General features: G+C 41.5%; 1 protein-coding gene across 1 annotated transcript in view; it reads right to left on the bottom strand.

Annotated features, from left to right (window-relative positions):
• Positions 1–325: 325 nt before the first annotated feature.
• Positions 326–22047, bottom strand: part of LOC132835993 (flap endonuclease GEN homolog 1) — a 59073-nt gene continuing 37351 nt past the window's right edge. Inside the window, exons 9-16 of the mRNA XM_060855176.1 lie at positions 21890–21926; positions 20237–20317; positions 18450–18580; positions 17960–18021; positions 11178–11327; positions 6865–8356; positions 1616–1676; positions 326–793 (exon numbers count right to left, since the gene is read on the bottom strand). Coding sequence (XP_060711159.1) covers positions 326–793; positions 1616–1676; positions 6865–8356; positions 11178–11327; positions 17960–18021; positions 18450–18580; positions 20237–20317; positions 21890–21926 — 2482 coding nt within the window. The remainder of the gene's footprint in view (positions 794–1615; positions 1677–6864; positions 8357–11177; positions 11328–17959; positions 18022–18449; positions 18581–20236; positions 20318–21889; positions 21927–22047) is intronic.

The raw sequence follows: 22047 nt of genomic DNA, 5'->3' as shown, positions 1-22047 counted from the left end.
TGTCTCCCCAATGTAGAGGAGACCACATCGGTGCAACAGATACAGTAAATGATGTGTGTGGAGGTGCAGGTGAATTTGTGATGGATATGATGTCTAGCTGCGTGTCGAACTCATTGATCCAGGAGCATAGGGGGATGAAGGTGAGGCCTCTGCTGAGGACTGATTGTTCATCCTCAGAGAGGGGGAGGTCTGGTGCAAATACGGCAGGGGCTGGGAGCTAGGACCTGGTGTGGGGCTGGAGTTGGGCGGAGTTAGGCATAAGGGTGGAGTTAGTCATGGGGGCGGTGTTGGTCATGGGGTGGAGTTGGTCGTGGGGTGGATTTGGTCATGGGGTGGAGATCAGCATGGGGGCGGAGATCAACTTGGGAGTGGCGTAGCGTGTGGTGTGATCCTTGAGCAGGTGAGTGACATCACTTGGGGGCAGAAGTGGCTGCGGCGACGTCAGCTCTGGGGTCAGAAGTGTTTCACCGGGCAGAAATGGTGCTGGTCCCGGTAGTCGTGGATCCCGCAGCGGCCGCGTATCTGTCGGCGGTGGTCTTCCTGGCGATCGTGGAGGCAGGTTTCTGGGCGGTGATCGCAGAGGCTGCATGGTCGATGGTGGCTGTTGTCTGTGCGGTGGTGGGGGCGGAAGTGACATCACTGTTCGCCGTGGCGGCTGCAACGGCCGCTTGGGCAATGGTGCCCGAGTAGTTCCAGAAATCGCGAGAAGGTTCAGGAACGGTCGAGGGATCCGGACTGTGGGGGTGTGTACATGAAAGTATTTTGTACTTACTTTCTTTGATGTTTGATATGGCTAGGAAAAACGTTTGTTCAGTGTATGAATTCTTCTGAGGATGAAGGACAGCAAAGGTCCTTTGCAGGTCTGGGAGAGTGTTGTCCTGAGCTGGGGCAGGGCTGACTGCAGGGAATGTAGGTAGCGGTGCATGGATTCCATAGAGAATGAAGAAGTTGATATTGCAATAGAAGGGATTGACCTGAAGACTGCTTCGGGTCCAGATAGTTTGACATTAAATGATATCTTAGATGCTACACATTTCTCAAAACATTTTTATTATGGTTAAAGTTACATGTTGTCCCAGATGTTTTAAAAAATAGTAGAATGGTTTCAATTCCAAAAACTGAAGATAAGGAGAGCTTAAAGGATTTGACGATCATCACTATTGGACCCATTCAGCTTTACTTATTTACAAAGATTTTAGTCAAATGTCTTAGTGAGGCAGTTGAGCTGAATTTCAGACAAAAGGAGTTCCTTGCAGCATCTTCTGGATGTAAGAACATTGCTATTCTATATAATATTAATATAATATTATAATAAGGGAACAAAGAGGAAAAAGAAGGATCTCTCAGTTGTCTTTATCAATTTGGCCAAAGTATTCAATTCAATTGGGCACAATCTGTTTTTTAAAGTGTAACAAAGGGTCCATCTCAAATGAATTTATCCAGTTAATTACAGATTTATATACAGATACTACTACTGCGATAGATGACCACAAGTGTGGGCAGGTGTTGCAGGGGCAGAATGGGAATGTAAACTTAAGATCTGAGCGAAGAATCTTGATGCACTTGCTTTACACCTGATGCAAAAAGGTTGAGATTTTTAAAACTTTTATAATACCAAGGCTTTATTATCATCCGGTTTTAACTGAAGAGTTGCAGAACATCTTACAGAAATTGAGCTGTATTAAGCAAGGTTTTATTAAGGAAATTTTACATCTGCTGCATTATACAATTGACGGTATTTTATTTGCTAGAAAAGAGATCCCTAAATTAGAGCAGCAGATGCCGGTGGCTGTGATTAGAAATGTAAAGCTCTTGAATCTTCTGCAGAATAAGTCACCTGAGCTGCCTTTCACTATTGTAAAGAGAACAATATTGAGAATATCAGCACACTGATCCAGATTGAGGATTCTTCTAGAGATTAAGACTTTGACGATCAAAAGATCCAATCTAGTGGCAGAACTGGCAATGAGAAGGAGCTGGGACTAACAGGTATAGGGAATATTAATTAAAAGACCTGGAGGAAATTGGAACTATTGAAATGGATCAATCTCCAAAGTCAGGGCTTGGCATTAGATATTTCAAAAATGATAAAATATTTAAATTTGTGGATCAAGGCATCTTATAACATCAAATAGGCTAAGCTAATTAACAGTCTATTACTGCGATGTAACTTCAATCCTACTAAGACAACTTTGATGCCTTTTAAATAAAGATTGCCACCAATGTAAATCCCCACCTGACATGCTATCCCATTTTTCTGGTTTATGTCCCTTTGTTAAGAACACTAGAATCAAGCAAAGTATGATGATTATGGCAAAACTAAACATTTATAGGCAAATATGTTTGGATTATTTATACAGAACCCACTTCAGAGATAGAGAAGGAAAATTGTGGAAACTTGATTTAATATTTAAGGAGGTTCTAGAACTGTTGTTGTTGATGTAACAATCCGTCTTGAAAAGAAGACAATTCGAAAGGGAAAGACTCGACCGAAAAAGCTGAAAAACATCTTAATGAAGAAAGGATCAATTTAACAAACAGAAAGGGGCTTTCGTTTTTCACATTTGTCATGGTTGCTAGAGGAAAATGGACTGAGTCAAACAACAAATTTGATTCAGTTAGGGATTCAAAAAACTCACCCTTTGCCAAAGAAATATCAAGACACTCAATCTCACTTTAGAAATGCTAGAGTTTTAGCAACAAGAAAAAGATTTCTTCTATGCAGCAGAACATTTATGATGTTTTTAGGATATTACTTTCATATTGGATATTTTAAAATTTTAATATTTTATTAGTTGTTTAGCATTTTAGAGTTTTTAATGTTTTAAGATTAGTGTTAAGATATTTTCATGCTTTGAAGTACATTTTAATATTTAGAATTGGTTCATTTTGCTAATAAAGATTTAATTTTAGATAAGCACAAGGGTGGTGGGTAAAATTAGGTGTCAATTATTAAACCTCACCAGCTATACACCAGATGACATCAATATTAATGGTCTACAAACTAACCGAACAGTGCTACCCAGCTCTATAGTTCCTTCTGTCATAGCTTGGTGAGCTGCTTCAGGCTGGTTATGTCCCCATCCATCTCTATACCACCTAGCTGTGAGATGGCTATATAGAGGTGACACATACATTGACGAGAGATGTTAAAAGTTAAGACAGGCATTATACCTGTAGCTGGTGTATTATGTTAACATGCAGGCTCAGTTGACAGTTAGAAAGGCAAATGCAATGTTAGCATCCATTTCAAGATGGCTAGCATACAAAAATAGAAATGTACTACTGAGGTTCTATAAGGCTCTAGTCAGAGTACACTTGGAACATTGAGAGGAGGTTTGGTGTGTTGGCCTTGTTTGGTGTGCAGTTGAGGTTCACATGAATGATCCTGGGCATGAAGGGCTGATCATATGAGGAATGGTTGAGGATTCTGGATCTATACAGTCAAACAGCATGGAAACAGACCCTCAGCCCAACTCGTCCATGCCAAGTTTCCCAAAGTAAACTAGTCCCACTTGCCTGAGTTTGGCTCATATCCCTCTAAACCTTTCCTGTGTGTATATTTATCCAAATGTCCTTTTAAACATTGTAATTTCACCTGCATCTACCACGTCCTCTGGCAGTTCATTCCACATACCAACAACCTTTTCTGTGAAAAAGGTTGCACCGATATCCCTTTTAAATCTTCCTGCTCTTACCTTAAATATATCCTCCCTGGTTTTGAACTCCACCACACTAAGGAAAAGACCATTGCTATTCATCTTATCTGTGCTCTTCATGATTTTATAAATCTCTATAAGGTCAACCCTCAAACTTCTATGTTCCAGTAAAAGAAGTCCCAATCTCTCCTATTAACTCAAACCCTCCAGTCCTGGCAACATCCTGGTAAATCTTTTCTGAACCCTCTCTAATTTGATAATGTTGTTCCAATGTCAGGGCGACCATAACTGTACACAGTACTCCAAAGGGGTCTCAACGTCCTGTGCAACCTCAATATGACATCCCAATGCCTGCATTCAATGGTCTGAGCAACACAGGCAAGCGTGCTCAATGCCTTAACTACCATGTCTACTTTCGATGCAACTTTCAAAGAACTATGTATCTGAACCTTCAGGTCTTTTTGTTTGGTGGTATTACCCAAGGCTCTATCAATATTTGTAAACGTCCTGCCCTTATTTAATGTTTTATCAAAATGCAATACCGTGCATTTATCCAAACTAAATTCCACCTGCCATTCCTCAGCCCACTGGCCTAATTGATCAAGATCTCTATGTAATCTTAGGTAACCTTCTTCACCATTGACTATACCTCAAAGTTTGGTGTTATCTGTAAACTTATGAACCATGCCTCCTAAATGCTCATCCAAATCATTTATATAAATGACAAACAAAAGTGGACCCAGCATCGATCCTGCATTTGGGAGTTTAGATGGGGCGAGGCTTTCAATGAAATCTAAAGAATACTGTGAGGCCCAGACAGAGTGAACATGGAAATGATGTTTCTGAAAGCTTACACTTAAGGGACTAGGACCCAAGGCACACACTCAGAAAGAAGGGTCAGCTCTTTCAGAACTGAGGTGAGGTGGAATTTCTTCAGTGGGAAGGTGGTGAATTTGTAGAACTCATTGCTGCAGAAAGCTGTGGAGGTCAAACCAGAGTGCCTTTAAGACAGAAATAGATAGGTTCTTTATTAGTAAGGGGATCAAAGGTTACAGGAGAAGGCAGGAGAATGGGGTTGAGAAACATTAACCATGACCAAATTTTAGAATGGACTTGATGGACGCCCCTATTTCTTAACATAACAAAAATGCTTCAGGGATGGAAAAAGATAACTTGATGCTTTGTGTGGGATCATGGAGATAATGCAGATAAGAGGTCAGGCACTTCCTCAGTGTGAGGTGCTGAGGAGGACAAAAAAAATACAATCAGCTGATAAATCATACCAAGTTGCTTACCCACTCATCATTACAGCAGCATTAAGTACAGAACTGAGATGTATTCTCCTTACTAGGGAAGATTCATCATCAGTGATGAAAAGAAAGGACAGAACAGAATAGAAATATTCTTAAATGTAGAAAATTTGATTGAAGTAGCTAAAAGAAACCACTATTTTAAAATACGTTTAAACATATTTTCACATTTTAAAATAAATAATCAACACATGGGTCAACAATGTCACAGTGGAATAAGACAAGGCACAGAAATGATTTTAACCTTGTAATTATTATTTTCAATGGATGCAGGTTTGCTCACTGAGCTGCAAATTCATTTCCAGACATTTCGTTACCTTACTAGGTAACATCTTCAGTGGGCCTCAGGTGAAGCAATGCTGAAAATTCCTGCTTTCTATTTACATGTTTGGATTTCTTTCAGTTGGCGATGTTATTTCCCGTGGTGAAGTCACTTCCTGTGCCTTTTCTCAGGGGGTGGTAGATGGGGTCTAACTCGATATGTTTGTTGATAGAGTTCCGGTTGGAATGCCATGCTTCTAGGAATTCTCGTGCGTGTCTTTGTTTGGCTTGTCCTAGGATGGATATATTCTCCCAGTTGAAGTGGTGTCCTTCATCATCCATATGTGAGGATACTAGTGAGGGGGGGGTCATGTATTTTTGTGGCTAGTTGGTTCTGATGCATTATTTCAACGAACCAACACACACTACAGCAGAGAGGAAAATCACCTGTACCATGTATTAAAAAAGAATGGGTACCCAATGAATACAATCCGCCGAGTTCTCAGCAACAAACCCAAACAAGCAGGCAAAACCCGCCCAGAAGCCCTAGCCACTCTCCCCTACATCAAAGACATCTCAGAAATGACTGCCAGACTACTCAGACCCCTTGGCATCATGGTAACCCACAAACTCAGCAACACAATAAAACAGCAGCTAATGAACTTGAAAGACCCTATATAGACAATGAGCAAAACTAAGGTCATTTGTAAATTACCATGCAAAGACTGTAACAAACACTACATTGGACAAACAGGGAGAAAACTAGCCACCAGGATACATGAACACCAACTAGCCACAAAAAAAATGACCCCTCCCAATCACTACGGGTGAGGAAGGACGCCACTTAGACTGGGAGAACTTATCCATCCTAGGACAAGCCAAACAAAGATATGCACGAGAATTCCTAGAAGCATGGCATTCCAACCAGAACTCTATCAACAAACACATCGAGTTAAATCCCATCTACCACCCCTGAGAAAAGGAACAGGAAGTGACTTCACCACAGGAGTGGGTTTCCTCCGGGTGCTCCGGTTTCCTCCCACAGTCCAAAGATGTGCGGGGTCAGGTGAATTGGCCATGCTAAATTGCCCGTAGTGTTAGGTAAGGGGTAAATGTAGGGGTATGGGTGGGTTGCGCTTCGGCGGGTCAGTGTGGACTTGTTGGGCCGAAGGGCCTGTTTCCACACTGTAAGTAATCTAATCTAAAAAAAATAACATCGCCAACCCAAAGAAATCCAAACATATAAATAGAAAGCCGGATCTTTCAGCATTGCTTTGCCTGAGGCACACTGAAGATGTTACCTAGTAAGGTAACGAAATGTCTGGAAATGAACCTTCCAGCTCAGCGAGGAAACCTACATCCAAAATCTCAACCTGAGCTACAAATCTTCTCAAAACTTGCTAATTCTTTTCAATTTACATTTGGGTTTATTTTAAACAATGGGCAATTTACAGCATTTATTTAGCAATTTTATTGAAAAATGTTGAGGGAAGAATGTACATGGTGAAGGAATTTCTTTTTGATGACACATCTAAAATACCTAATTCAAAAGCAACTACAAAATTCTAGAGAATCTGATTTTGGAAGCATGCATTTGAGTAACTATTCAAATACTGTGGAGTCAAAGATCCAACCTTTCTGACAGTGGAAGGGAGCTGTCACTTATTACTATAATGGAATCTTCATGATCATTGTGCTGATTGTGATTTTGCACAGCACTCAGTTCAGGTCTTGGCAGAACAGTACTCTTTTTACAAAAAAATTTTCTTTGCTTATGCATTAATTGAGTTTGCTCAATTTTCTCAACATCAGCACTGCTGACCACTTTGAGTTGAGTACAGCCATTAGCTACCCTGCTGTGATCTATTCTGCTAATAGCAGCTCTGGACTTGGCCTGCTGAGCCCATGCTTGACTCTGCTTTGAAATGGATGGTGACATCACAATATTATCTATAGCTTTGAATTGGAAGCCATGTTTTTGTATTACTCTTGAATTCTCAATATCACTGTCTTCGCTAGATGACGACACTTTGAGACAAACACTTTTCTTTTGAAATGTTGAAACATTTCCATTCACATGTTTCATTCTGTGTGGTTTGGTAGCTTTGTTTTTCTTCAGTCTTAATGAGCTATTGTCTGTTTTTGAAGCTTGGTATGAATACCAAGCTGGATCACGAGTTCCAAAAACCTTCTCCCTTGAGCATGTTAAATTTTGATTTTCTACCTCAATTAACGGCCTCACATGTCGAATTGTAGTTGGGTCAGAAATGTATGTTTCTTTTTTCTCTTGCTGGATGCACTGAGTTTCTGATAGGTCACAACTGGTGAACATTTCTTTATTGGAAAATGTTGACTTATTTGTAAGTTTTCCTTGAGGTGGTGCATCATTTTTGTAAGTAGAGGAACTTGGCGGGGTTCCACCGGAATTAGGATCTGGTTGATGCAGAGATAAAAACTGACGAGAGTATTTCAATAGAATTCGATCCTTTAAAGATAGGTGATAAAGATCAGGCAGCATAGATGCATCCTTGTTAGATAATTCTGCCACATTCTTTTGAACTGGATCCTGCTTTAACACCGTAGCATTTTTTTTCAGTGTCTTGTCTTCTGTTAGTTTACTGGTAGAGTCCATTGAAACATTGCACTTCTCATTGATGACTGGGTAAACTTGCTCAGAAGTTTCTGCTGGAGCAATTGGAGTGTGCTCTGATTGTGGTGTACTGAATGACTGAGTCCAATCAATCCCACTCAAATGCATCTCTGCAACTATCATAGATGCTGAGGGGGATAGGGCACAGGCACCATGCTCATTTTCTAATTCTGTAAGCGGTAAAGACTCACAGTCAGATGTTACTATTGCTGCATCAGCTTTAACTGCAGGTTGCGCAATTTCATTAGATTTTTCATGAAATTCTCGGCATTCCTGAGATCCTTCAGTAGAAAAGTCAATGGAAGGATTATGTTGATGGGTGTGGGAGAGATTCATCTCTTGAGTTGCACTTCTTTGAGCAGGTTCACTTCCTGTTGCAATTCCACAATTATGGGAAAGTTGTAAATTCATCTCAGCCAATAAAAATGTGATTTCATCAGGCAAAGGAGCTGCCCTCTCTTTTCCCTTGATTTTACCTGAAAAAACACAAGTAATCCAGTTAAAAGACTTACCTAGCTGCTATTTTAAATAAGGTTCGTACAATCATAACTATATCAAACAGATATAATTCACTATCCTCAATTTTTGTTTCACTTCCGACATTAAATATTGAGCATTTAGTTTAAATAGCAAATATATCGATGGATGGTGGAAAAAACTGGCACAATTATCCAGAAGGATATAAGGCCATAAGGAATAGATACAGGAGTAGGCCATTTGGCCCCTTGAGTCTGATTTGCCATTCAATAGAATTATGGCTGATCTGACATTTCTCCCATCCATATTCCCCTTCTGATCAATAATCTACCTATCTCAGCTTCACATGTACACAAGGACTCTGACCCCTTAGCTCTCTGTGCCAACAGGTTCCAAAGACACACAACATTCTGACTGAAGAAATTCCTCCTTAGCTCAGAACACTGAGCAGGATGGTAACTGGAGAGGGAATTAGAACATTGAGCAGGACGATGGCTGGATCAAGGATTAGAACATCGAGCAGGACAGTGACTGGATCAGGGATTAGAGCTTGGAGCAGTACGGTGACTGGAGAGGGGATTAAAGCATCGAGCAGGACGTTAACTGGAGAGGGGACTTTGAGCATTGAGCAGGATGGTGACTGGAGAGGGAATTACAGCATGGAGCAGGACAGTGACTGGAGCGGGGAATTATAGCACTGATCAGGACGGTGACTGGAGAGGGGATTTTGAGCATGGAGCAGGATGGAGACTGGAGAGAGGATTAAAGCATGGAGCAGGACAGTGACTGGAGAGGGAATTACAGCATGGAGTAGGACGGTGACTGGAGAGGGAATTTTGAGGATTGAGCAGGATGGTGACTGGAGAGGGATTAGAGCATGGAGCAGGATGGTGGCTGGAGAGGGATTAGAGCATGGAGCAGGATGGAGACTGGAGGGGGATTACAGCATGGAGCAGGACAGTGACTGGAGAGGGGATTAGAGCATGGAGCAGGACGGAGACTGGAGAGGGGAATTACAGCGTGGAGCAGGACGGTGACTGGAGAGGGGAATTACAGCGTGGAGCAGGATGGTGACTGTAGAGGGGATTAGAGCCTGGAGCAGGACAGAGACTGGAGGGGGAATTACAGCATCGAGAAGGTCAGTGACTGGAGGGGGAATTACAACAGGGAGCAGGACGGTGACTGTAGAGGGGAATTACAACAGGGAGCAGGATGGTGACTGTAGAGGGAATTACAGCATGGAGCAGGATGGTGACTGGAGAGGAAATTATAGAACTGAGCAGGATGATGACTGGAAAGGGGACTAGAGCATGGAGCAGGATGGAGACTGGAGAGGAAATTACAGCATGGAGCAGGACGGAGACTGGAGGGGGGATTAGAGCATGGAGCAGGATGGAGACTGTAGAGGGGAATTACAACAGGGAGCAGGATGGTGACTGTAGAGGGAATTACAGCATGGAGTAGGACAGTGACTGGAGAGGAAATTATAGAACTGAGCAGGATGATGACTGGAAAGGGGATTAGAGCATGGAGCAGGATGGAGACTGGAGAGGGAATTACAGCATGGAGCAGGACGGAGACTGGAGGGGGGGATTAGAACATGGTGCAGGACGGAGACTGGAGAGGGGATTAGAGCATGGAGCAGGACGGAGACTGGAGGGGGGGTTAGAGCATGGAGCAGGACGGAGACTGGAGAGGGGATTAGAGCATGGAGCAGGACGGAGACTGGAGAGGGGATTAGAGCATGGAGCAGGACGGAGACTGGAGAGGGGAATTACAGCCTGGAGCAGGACGGAGACTGGAGAGGGGATTAGAGCATGGAGCAGGACGGAGACTGGAGAGGGGATTAGAGCATGGAGCAGGACGGAGACTGGAGGTGGGATTAGAGCATGGAGCTGGATGGTGACTGGAGAGGGCAATTACAGCATGGAGCAGGGCGATGATGGAGGAAAATCATGAATACTATAAAGTCTTTCTTGCTTAAAATTAATGGAAACCTACATATATGTTTGTTATTCTACTTTGTTTCTCTTAAAGCTGTAAATCTTGATCTGACATCTTAACTCTATTTTCTCTTTTTGACAGTTAATGTCAGAGCTTTTGAGTATTTTCAGCATTTTATTTTTACTATATTAAACTATGCTCTTATATTACTGACCCTTGTGTCACTAGAAAGTTTCTCAGTTATTTATTCTGTCAGAAGTCTACAGGAATACTCCCATTTAATCATTAATCTACTAAGGAGAACTTTGCCTGGTTCTCCACGTATTACTTTAATTCTGTGCAGGCTTTTGTTTCACTCTACCCAGCCTGATTTATTAAACTGTTAAACAAATTATAGCCATTAACTATGCCAAGTCTTGGGTCTGGGGCTGGGCCTGAGATCAAAACTGTTTTTGAATTTATTCATCTTTACAGAAGCTTCAAGAGAATGCAGAATACATGAACAAATTAAGAATGCCCCAGTTCATTAATAGTATGAGCCATAACCAATTACATGTAAGGCTAAACCTCCCTGCTCTGCTATGTACACAGTTATATAGCTTTTTAGCAGTTCAACACTCACCCCATCCAACTGATGTAAGGACACAAATGACACGACTCAATTTTTCAAGTAATACATTAATAGATTTACTACAAAAAAAAATCCGAACAGTTCTGGCATTCTTGAAAGCCATGTATTTTTTTTCCCTGAAGCTCAATAAACCTGTTATGTTCAACCTGTCATGTGTTGATTGGAATGTTCATTTTTAATTAGAAACTCAAATATTCATTGGGCAACAAACCAAACAAAGGCCTCTTTTCAATTTTAGAACTTACTTGGTTGCATTTGCCTCTTCTTTTCAGTTTTTTGCCTGAAAAATAAAGCAGTCATATCTGGGTATGCTGCCTGAAAGGAAACTTGATCTTCTATGGTGGTCACAGTTTTGTGAGAATCTTCAGATTGATCACTTGAGATAACATAATGCTCTAGGAATGAAAGAAATTATTTTTTAAAATCTACACTATTAGTTACTCAGTTCACACAATCTATTGCAAATACAAAATAGCTACGAAACATTCACTCAGATGCGATAATTGATTGTAGCAGAAAATATGATGTTTATTATAAGACAGATTTTCACATTTATTGCCTGCATAATCTGAACATCCTTTAAAAGGACTGATATTTTGTTCCATTGGTTTCAGTAGAATCAAGGAAGGGATTTGCTGTCACATTACTGCCAAAGCAGTGAAGATGAAAACTTGACTATGAAATTGGTAAAAGTCGATGAGAAGAACCTTCACTCGTGAAGCGAAATTATGAAATGTGAATCACTAAGTAAAATTAGCAAATGATTGGTGAGAAAGATTAATATATAATTTATAAACATATCCTGAAGCTGAGCTGCCCAGCATGTTCAAGCTTAGTGGAAGAATGCCATTACTGGACTATTTACAATTGACTGGTTGCTTTGATTCAGTCTGACTATTTGGCCCGCAGTTCAGGTGCCATCTATGCCTAGTGGATGGGGCTGCAATGGCATCTTGAGGGAATCACACTTACAACAGTATTTGTAGCCAATAGGTTTGCTGAGAATTTCTTACCGAATATACTTGTAACTGATGAGATTCGGGCATTTCTAATTTGCTTCTCAAGTAAAGGTATACTGTTATTCAGACAGTGGTTATGCCAGCGTTAATGGGAGTTGTGCATGAGGACTCTGCTGAATTCCAATTTAACAGGAAATTCCTGAGAAATTAAATCTTTTGCTGGGCAATTCCTCTCCACCTGGAAACCACTGAAGCTCTCTATTTAAATCAAAGATTTTGGAGGGCACCAGTAATTAAGTAAACTCAAGAAAAGTGAGACTCTTAAATAGAGAGTCTAACTCCTTAATAACTGTTTAACAGAACCCACACTTATCTCATACGTTCCCAAACCACAGACCTTGAAGCAGACCCAAACCTCCCTCCCAACCCACTGTACCTGACATACCCAAATTCTCCATCTGTCCTCCTACCCCCCAGACCAGGTGAAATCCTACTAATGCAGCACACTGGCAAACTACTCCCTTCTCATCGGGCATCCTACTCCTCCATATCCCCCTCCCAACATTGACCTTATGTTGTTCTGGTTGACAGCAGCTGTCAAAGAGATTTTCAGAACCTTTATAATTTCAGAACCCGAGAACTGACTGCTGTGAGAAAGGGTGTGGATTTCCTTCCCAAAGAAGTAGAGTCACCATAGTCTTCAAGAACCATAGGACTGCTCTCATTATAAAGAGAGATAACTGCTGGTGGTTTAATGTTAGGATCACCATGACTAGACAAAAGGAGAGGTCGAGGAGGAAGGACCCTCATGGTAACCTCAGCTGCTGCAGGAACTGAACCCACACACTCGGCGTTACCACATGGGGAGGCAATGGCCAGTGGTATTATTGCTGAACTGTTAATCCAGAGACACAGGTAATATTCTGGAGACTTGGGATCAAATCCTGTCATGGATGTTGGATTTGAATTCAGTAAAATTTTGGAATTGAGAATCCAGTCATGACCATGAATCCATTGTTGATTGTTGGAAAAACCCATCTGTTTCACTAATATCCTTTAGGGAAGGAAACTGCCATCCTTACCTGGTCTGTCCATGATTCTAGACTCAGATCAATGTTGTGGACTTTTAACTGCCCTCTGGGCATTTAGGATGGACAATGAGTACTGGCCTAACCAGTGGTGCCCTCATCCCATGAATGAATAAAAACAAACTCCCTGCATCTCAAACTAATCGTCCAGCCAACTAAGTTCACAACAGAAGAATGGTCAGAAGTACAGTTCTGCAATTCTGAGGAAACTCCGAGTGGAATCTTTTCTCTGCTGCTTCAGTTACCAGAATATCGTCCAGGCTCATAGTCTATGCAGTATTCAATGTCTTCTGCTGTTTCTTGATATCACAGTGAACTGAATTGACAGAAGACTGGTGTTTATGATGCTGAGGGCCTCGAAGGAAGTTGGGATGGATCATCCACTTGGCATTTCTAACTGAATATTATTGCAAATGTTTCAACCTTATTTTTTGGTCAAATGTGTTAGACTTCATCATAATTAAGAATGACGATATATGTGGATCATCCCCCTCCTATTAGTTGTTTAATTGTCTACTACCATTCACAGCCAGATTTGACAGAATTGCAGATCCTAGGTCTGATCCTTTGGTTGTGGGAACACTTAGTTATCTCAATTGTGTGTTATTTCTGCTGTTTGGCACGCTGGTCCTGCTTGTGGCTTGTTGGCACTACATTTTGAGCTGTACCCAATGCTACTCATGGTAAGCCCACATACATTCTGCAATAGCCAGAATTGATTTCTTGACTTGATGACAATGGCGGAGCGGGGCTCTATCAAGCCATGAGGTTAAAAATTGTTGTTCAGTGCAATTCCGCTGATACTAATAGGTAACAGAATCTCATGGATGCCTAGTTATGAGTTGCTGTTTGAAATCTATCCCATTTAGTGGTAAAGCCACACACCATAAAGGGAAACAACAATATGAAAACCAGAACATAGAGGGAGGAGTCGGCCTTTCATCCTCTTAAGCCTGCTTTGCCACTCTGGATCATGTCTCATTGTCACTATATCCCTTTATGTCATTAGTAACCAGAAATCTGTCAATCTGGGTCTTGAATTTACTTTCTGAGCGAGCTTCCATAAACCTCTGCGATAGAGGATTCCATAGATTCACCACTGACTTTATGAAGAAGGTCCTCCCTATCTCAGTCCTGGATGGCTGATATTTTATTCTAATACTGTGTTCCTGGTTTCAAACTCCACAACCTGGGGAAACATCCTTACTGCATTTACTCTTTGCGAATCTCTAAGAATTTAAGAAGTTTCTTTGAGGTTGCCTCTAATATTTCTAAACTCTAGGCCCATTCTCCTCAATCACTCCTCATAAGACATTCCCATTTTCTCTGGAATTAGTCTGGGTGCACCTTCAGTAGCAAGTATTTGATTCCTCAGACAAAATGACCAAAACTGTACATTATACTCCAGGTGCCACTTAACCAGTATTTTATATAAATGAACCAAGTTTTCTTTGCTCTTGTGCTCAAATCTATTCATGATAAAGGTTAAAGTACTGTTTGCTTTCCAAACAGTTTGCTGCACCTCCATGCTGGCTTTCAGTGATTTAAGAATAAGGACACCCAGGTCTCTTTGGACATCAACTCTTTACAATCTCTCAGCATTTAAGAAATAAAATGCATCTCCTACCAAAGTAGATAATTTTGCACTTACCCCAATATATTCCATCTGCCATGTTCTTGCCAACTGACTAAATCTGCCTAAATCCTCTTCAAGCCTCTTTGTATCCTCTTCACAACTCACTCTCGCACCAAGTTTTCTATCATCTGCAAACTTGGAAACATTACAATTGGCCCCATGTCCAAATCATTGATGTAGATTTTGAACAAATGGGGTAAAGATAAAGATAAAACTTGGTCTCTAGAAGGACTACATGGTGGTCATTCATATCTATGCTGCCATGGATAGATGCACTATGATAAATACATCGGCAAAGACTAGGTCAATTAGGGTTTGGTTCTCTCTAAATCCAGACCCGGTCTAGGAGCATTCCTCCTTTAGGACTATCACCAGTAGCAATCTTGGTGCTACTGTGCTGCCCTTGGTGATAGTCATTGAAATCCTCCACCCATATTTAAGCTGATGGCATGAGAATTCATGGAGTCCAGAATCAACATTGAAGATTCACAGGGAAACTCTCTGATCCTATACCACTGTGCTGCCACCTCTGGTACAGGACATACCCTGGGACAGTAATAGTGGTTTTTATAACATTGTAAGGCATGATTCTATAAGTATGACTGCCTGGCTGTTGCTTTATTAGACTGTAGGTCAGGTCTCCCAGTTTTGGCACAAATTCTCTAAAAAGAAAGACAGTGACCCACGCACCAAAGTCAACTACAACAAACTGAGTCTTGTCAGTCCTGTAAAAGTCCTCCTTACTCCTCTCAAATGTTAGTAAAGAAGACTTTTACAGGATTGACAAGACTCAGTTTGTTGTAGTTGACTTTGGTGCGTGGGTCACTGTCTTTCTTTTTAGACTTTGTAGGTGCTTGATAGATCCAAGTCTAGAACTAGGCCAATCTAGAGGGCAGAGCTGAAAATGTGTTGCTGGAAAAGCGCAGCAGGTCAGGCAGCATCCAAGGAATAGGAGAATCGACGTTTCGGGCATAAGCCCTTCTTTAGGAATGAGGAAAGTGTGTCCAGCAGGCTAAGATAAAAGGTAGGGAGGAGGGACTTGGGGGAGGGGCAATGGAGATGTGATAGGTGGAAGGAGGTCAAGGTGAGGGTGATAGGCCGGAGTGGGGTGGGGGCAGAGAGGTCAGGAAGAGGATTGCAGGTTAGGAGGCGGTGCTGAGTTGAGGGAACCGACTGAGACAAGGTGGGGGGAGGGGAAATGAGGAAACTGGAGAAATCTGAGTTCATCCCTTGTGGTTGGAGAGTTCCCAGGCGGAACTTTCTCGTTGAACAGTTCATCCACTTTACCACTGTATTGGAGCTGCCTCGTGCTCCCACGAGGAGGTTGAACAGTTCAGCCACTTTACCAACACCTTCCAGCCCAACCTTAAATTCACCTGGACCGTCTCAGACTCCTCCCTCTCCTTTCTAGACCTTTCCATTTCTATCGCGGGCGACCGAATCAACACGAACATCTACTATAAACCGACTGACTCCCACAGCTACCTAGACTACACCTCCTCCCACCCTGCCCCCTGTAAAAATGCCATCCCATATTCCCAATTCCATTGTCTCCGCCGCATCTCCTCCCAGGAGGACCAGTTCCAACACCGTACAGCCCAGATGGCCTCCTTCTTCAAGGACCGCAGATTCCCCCCAGACGTGATCGACGATGCCCTCCACCGCATGTCCTCCACTTCCCGCTCCTCCACCCTTGAGCCCCGCCCCTCCAATCGCCACCAGGACAGAACCCCACTGGTTCTCAGCTACCACCCCACCAACCTCCATATACAGCGTATCATCCGCCGTCATTTCCGCCACCTCCAAATGGACCCCACCACCAGGGATATATTTCCCTCCCCTCCCCTATCAGCTTTCCGAAAAGACCACTCCCTCCGTGACTCCCTCGTCAGGTCCACACCCCCCACCAACCCAACCTCCACTCCGGGCATCTTCCCCTGCAACTGCAAGAGATGCAAAACTCGTGCCCACACCTCCTCCCTCACTTCTCTCCAAGGCCCCAAGGGATCCTTCCATATCCACCACAAATTCACCTGCACCTCCACACACATCATCTATTGCATCCGCTGCACCCGATGTGGCCTCCTCTATATTGGGGAGACAGGCCGCCTACTTGTGGAACATTTCAGAGAACACCTCTGGGACACCCGGACCAACCAACCCAACCACCTCGTGGCTCAACACTTTAACTCCCCCTCCCACTCCACCGAGGACATGCAGGTCCTTGGACTCCTCCATCGCCAGACCATAACAACACGACGGTTGGAGGAAGAGTGCCTCATCTTCCGCCTCCAATCACAAGAGATGAACTCAGATTTCTCCAGTTTCCTCATTTCCCCTCCCCCACCTTGTCTCAGTTGATTCCCTCGAACTCAGCACCGCCTTCCTAACCTGCAATCTTCTTCCTGACCTCTCCGCCCCCACCCCACTCCGGCCTATCACCCTCACCTTGACCTCCTTCCACCTATCACATCTCTATCGCCCCTCCCCCAAGTCCCTCCTCCCTACCTTTTATCTTAGCTTGCTGGACACACTTTCCTCATTCCTGAAGAAGGGCTTATGCCCGAAACGTCGAATCTCCTGTTCCTTGGATGCTGCCTGACCTGCTGCGCTTTTCCAGCAACACATTTTCAGCTCTGATCTCAAGCATCTGCAGACCTCACTTTCTCCTCCAATTTATAGGGCATTTAAATATGTATTAGTGGGGCTTTCCGACAATGAACAATGGTGTCATTATGGACTAAATTAGCCCCAAATTTATTTCTGTAGGACTTGAACTATGCCCCAGAGCATTAGCTTGGGCTACTTTATTACTAGCTAAGTGACATTACCACTGAGGACCTGACTTTTCTATCTAATACCTTTCAAGAAATACAAGTTTCGTTACTTCACATTTCAGAGGAAAATCTTAATTTGGGAAAGTTTGGAACGTCTTTGAAAATGCTTACTGGAATTATCTTAAAGGAAAGACCTAAAGAGATTGCTCCTCAGATAGGAGTATACATTTGGGCGTGAAGTGGCTCTTGTGATATACATGTAGTGGTTATGCCCTACCTCTGGCTTTGAAGGTCAAGTCCCACCTGTCCCAGAGATGTGTCTGAACACGTTGATTTAAAATTTTTTTTTAGAACTAGACTAGTGATGACAAATAAGATATTGTGAAACACAGAGCTAATACACAATCTTGCCAATAAATCTAATCAATACTCATGGCCATGTGGATTCTTCTGTGGTTATCTTATATGGCATATGGTCTTCTTTGACACGAGCTAAAAGTATGATTATAAGAGCAGGTCACACTATTTCACATCTCATTCAAAACTTATAATTTTAAAACAAATTACCTGGCTTTCGCCATTGTATTTCCAAACAGGGAATTCCATTCCGAATTCTTGTTTTGACAATACTTCAAAAGAAAGAGGAAATAAAAGTTTGAAATTCCACGAAACCTCTTAAAGATTTCAATGTAACATGTGTATCATGTATCCATATGTAAATTATTATAAGTGAGAAACACTTTAACAAGCAGGTAATTTAGATATTTTCCGCATTCCATTCTCTATTTACATGGCTTTTGTGCAAGAATGGGAATACATATGCAGTGGATCTCACCTCCCACACTCCAAAAAAACACAATGCAAGTGCATGTTTGTCCAGCCACTTCTATTAATCAAGCATTAACCCACTCTGTCAGGACACTTTAATGTAATCAAGTATGATGCAAAGCACGTGAGCAACCTTCAATTAAATCTAATACATAACCACAGTAGACTGTGCAACATTCTTCAACACACAAATGAAGAAAAAAATAATGGTTAATTTAAAACTTAGTACCTTATTGGTTGCAAATGACTTGGGCTCCTTCTTCCCAATTTTCTTTCCATCATATCATGGTGTGAGAGTAACATCAGCACTTTCTCACATGTGTAGTGTCTTGGCCACTCCATTTTATTCAGGGCAAAATTCTAGATTTTTGAAACAAAACCTTCTGTTAATGTGTCATGATCAGCTATTTTTGCCCAGATACTGCCAGATGATCCATGTAGGAAACCCATATTTTCTCTGCCCTACAAGCGTACACATTAACCATTGAATTCTATCAGCCAAACTAATGCCAGTGCACTCTATTTCGCCTGCTGTGCCAATATGTTTTTTGAATTGTCACAGTTTGACTTTTTAAAATGTACTTTCACTGTAATATTGGAACATTTGGTGTTTCCTCTTGCTTACTTTTAACTGTTGATCATTCTGGTTCGTGGATTATGGCCTGAGCTACATAGTCTCAATGTTATTTGTCTGTTAGAGAACACAAGTTTGCTTGCGTTACATATTGACTCCACAATTTTTCTAATTGACTGGTCCTAATGGATTGTGCAGAACTTCGCGGTAGTTTAGGGTTTTCCGCTATATTGTTATTTGCATTTTTGTGTTATCTATAGGTCTGTGTTTCCATCCCTCCAGATAATAAGGATTCAGCATATTTACAGCAAATTGTTCAGTAATATAAAAGGATACCGTCCAGTCAAGCATTGTTTGATAGATAACATTTAGCATAAAGTCATGTTTCAGTCTTGAGAAAAGAGAGCATGCTTCTGAAAGTGATCCTTTGTACTAGAAACAAGAGAAGTGTAATCAAAGAAAATCTACTGCAACAGCAAACATTTGGTGAATGCCTGGTGGATATTGGTCAAGAGATGGAAACTTGATTGGTACTTTTGCTGACTAAGAATGCATTGTTCAATTGTAGTGCAACACCAATTCCCAGCTAAAATCGGTAAAACCCTAGTGTTCAAACTTGAGATCTACCTTGTCTCAAATCTCAAATGCTCAGCATTATGTGTGATTCATAAACCATTTGATTCTGATGTTCTTCAATCAGATTATTAGTCAAAGATTAAAACATTTCTTGTCTGGCTTAAACCCCTTTTCTTTGATTTAGATTTATTCCAAGCATTTCTTAGTCTCAGTAATTGGCATGTATTAGTATTTTGCAGTAAACTTATGAATTCATATACTTAATTGCAGAGACTGACAAAAGGGGTGACTGAATAGAGAAAGGAAATAACAATCAAATACTTAACTGGGAAAGGGTTAAAAACAAGTTATCAACTACGACTGTGGACAAAGGAACTCGCAGTTTGGGTCTGAGAAGGTAAGAACAATGAAAAGTTACTTTCTTCGAGTTGAAGATGGAACTTTTGTGGACATTGCAAAAACTGTCTTGAAATGAAAGAATATTGTCTAGCAACAATACTAAATGAGAGGGGATTGGTTAATATGTGCTGTCATTGTCTGACATCTTAGTGGGGTGCTAGCATCTGTATAAGTCATCTAGTTTACCCTGTAAACTATTAGGATCTTGGTGAGGTCAGGGCCATTGATCATTAGGGAAGAGTGCAACCAGGGAAATTATGAAGAGGTTTTGGTCGGCAGATAAATTACTGAGGACAGACCCTTGCATGTAGGAAGATCAGTTCCTTCTCTGTGAATGATACTCAAGAAAAATACTTGACCAAATCAAATGCTGGTTCTGTTGTGTAGGGAGAGTAAGACCAGAACTGGATCGTGTATCTTAGGCATTAAAGGATTTCTACATTAAAAAAATGCAAAGTATTACCTACCTGAAGTAAAAGCAATTTTGGACGCTTCCATTGAATATGTTGAATTAATCGGTCCTTACTGATAAGAAACTCTCTGATCACCTGAAGCACAAAAAACATAATGGCATCATAAAATGGTTATTTGACAGGAGGAGGCCATCTTGTCCTTTGTGTCTGTGCTAGCCTTTTGAAATTGCAACTCATTCAGTTCAATTCCCTCGCATTTTCTCTGTAATCCTCCAATTGTGTAAAAATGTTTTTCTTCATGTCACATTTTGTTCCTTAATAATCACCTTACAATCCATCTCTTCTAGTTCACTGGGAATGGTTTTCACTTGCTACTACATCTAGTCCCCTTATTATTTGAAGTATTTTTACCGAATTTCTTCTTTATCAAATCACTTCTTTCTCCAATCCATCCACTTAACTAAGTCCTTAATCTCTGAAAGCCTATTTGTAAATCTTTTTTTACATTCTAACTAACTGGGTTGATTTATCCTGCTTTTGCAAAAAGGACATATTTGAACAATTTTCCACATTGATGGGTAGACAGAAATGCTCTGGCTCCACTAGCCGAGCTGTTCCAATACAGGTACAACTCTCTCATCTACTGAAAATTTGGTGAATTGCCCAGTGTTGAATCCGTGTTTTCTAAAGATTCAGCATAAAGTACTTGCTTTCATACTCTATGCATTCTAGCTATTTAGTACAGAATTTTACCTTGCATTGAGCTAGGTCTCCATTTGCATCACAGCATCATACTCCCTGGAGTCTATTGGCACCTGCAGCAAGGCAGGATTATTTGCCATTCTCTTAAGTATTTAAACATGTATGAGAAAAATTAATTCAGATCTTACTTCATTTTCCTTTGCTTCAACTCCACAGAAAACCATTTAATACTCTTGGGTATTACTGAGAGGAGACACATTTTACCAATGCTTTTGGTCTTGTACTTGATAATTTGCAAGAATTACCAATGTAAAGCAAAGACAATACTTATACTATATGAGAGGAGAGTGCTGAAGTGTCGATCAGTGGGGTCTGATTGGTAAAGGCTTTGCCACAGAGAATGACTGTCATTGAGAGTGTGACACTGGAAAAGCACAGCAGGCCAGGCAGCATCCGAGGTGCAGGAGAATCAAAAGCCCTTCATCAGGAATAACCTTGTAGGCTGGGAGGGGGGTGCTGAAAGATAAATGGGAGGGGTATGGGGTTGGGAGGAAGGTAGCTGAGAATGCGGTAGATAAATGAAGGTGGGGGGAGAAGGTGCTCCCATAAGGTTGAACAGTTCATCAACTTCACTAACACCTTTCACCCCGACTTCAAATTCACCTGACGAAGGGCTTATGCCTGAAACGTAGATTCTCCTGCTTCTCGGATGCTGCCTGGCCTGGCTGTGCTTTTCCAGCAGCACACTCTCGACTCTGATCTCCAGCATCTGCTATCCTCACTTCCTTTCAAAAGTTAGATGGTTGCCAAACCACTTTCATTTCCTACGCTAATGTTATCCATCGTCCAATTATTTCTATATCTTATTTCTTCTTTCTGAGATTATATACCAGAACTTACCTTCATCCAGGTTAATTTAAACTCTCCTGAATAGTTCAATAAGAGTTGACATAGATTTGTTTCATAAGGAGTTAACATTTGAAAAAAATATATTTCCAATTTTACCTCTTCAAATGGGAAATGCTCACAGGCTCTTGCTTTTCTGAAAGAAATTCAGAAGAAAAGAATTCAAATTTTTGCAAGAAAGCTTGCATTTGTACAAGTTTGATACTGTTAACAAATACCAAATATAAACAAGCATGGCAACCACACTCTGAACAGCA

The sequence above is a fragment of the Hemiscyllium ocellatum genome, chromosome 3, assembly GCF_020745735.1.
Source record: "Hemiscyllium ocellatum isolate sHemOce1 chromosome 3, sHemOce1.pat.X.cur, whole genome shotgun sequence".
Lineage (NCBI taxonomy): Eukaryota > Metazoa > Chordata > Chondrichthyes > Orectolobiformes > Hemiscylliidae > Hemiscyllium > Hemiscyllium ocellatum.
The sequence above is the reverse complement of the archived record's forward strand: the minus strand, read 5'-3'. Positions and strand labels throughout refer to the sequence as shown.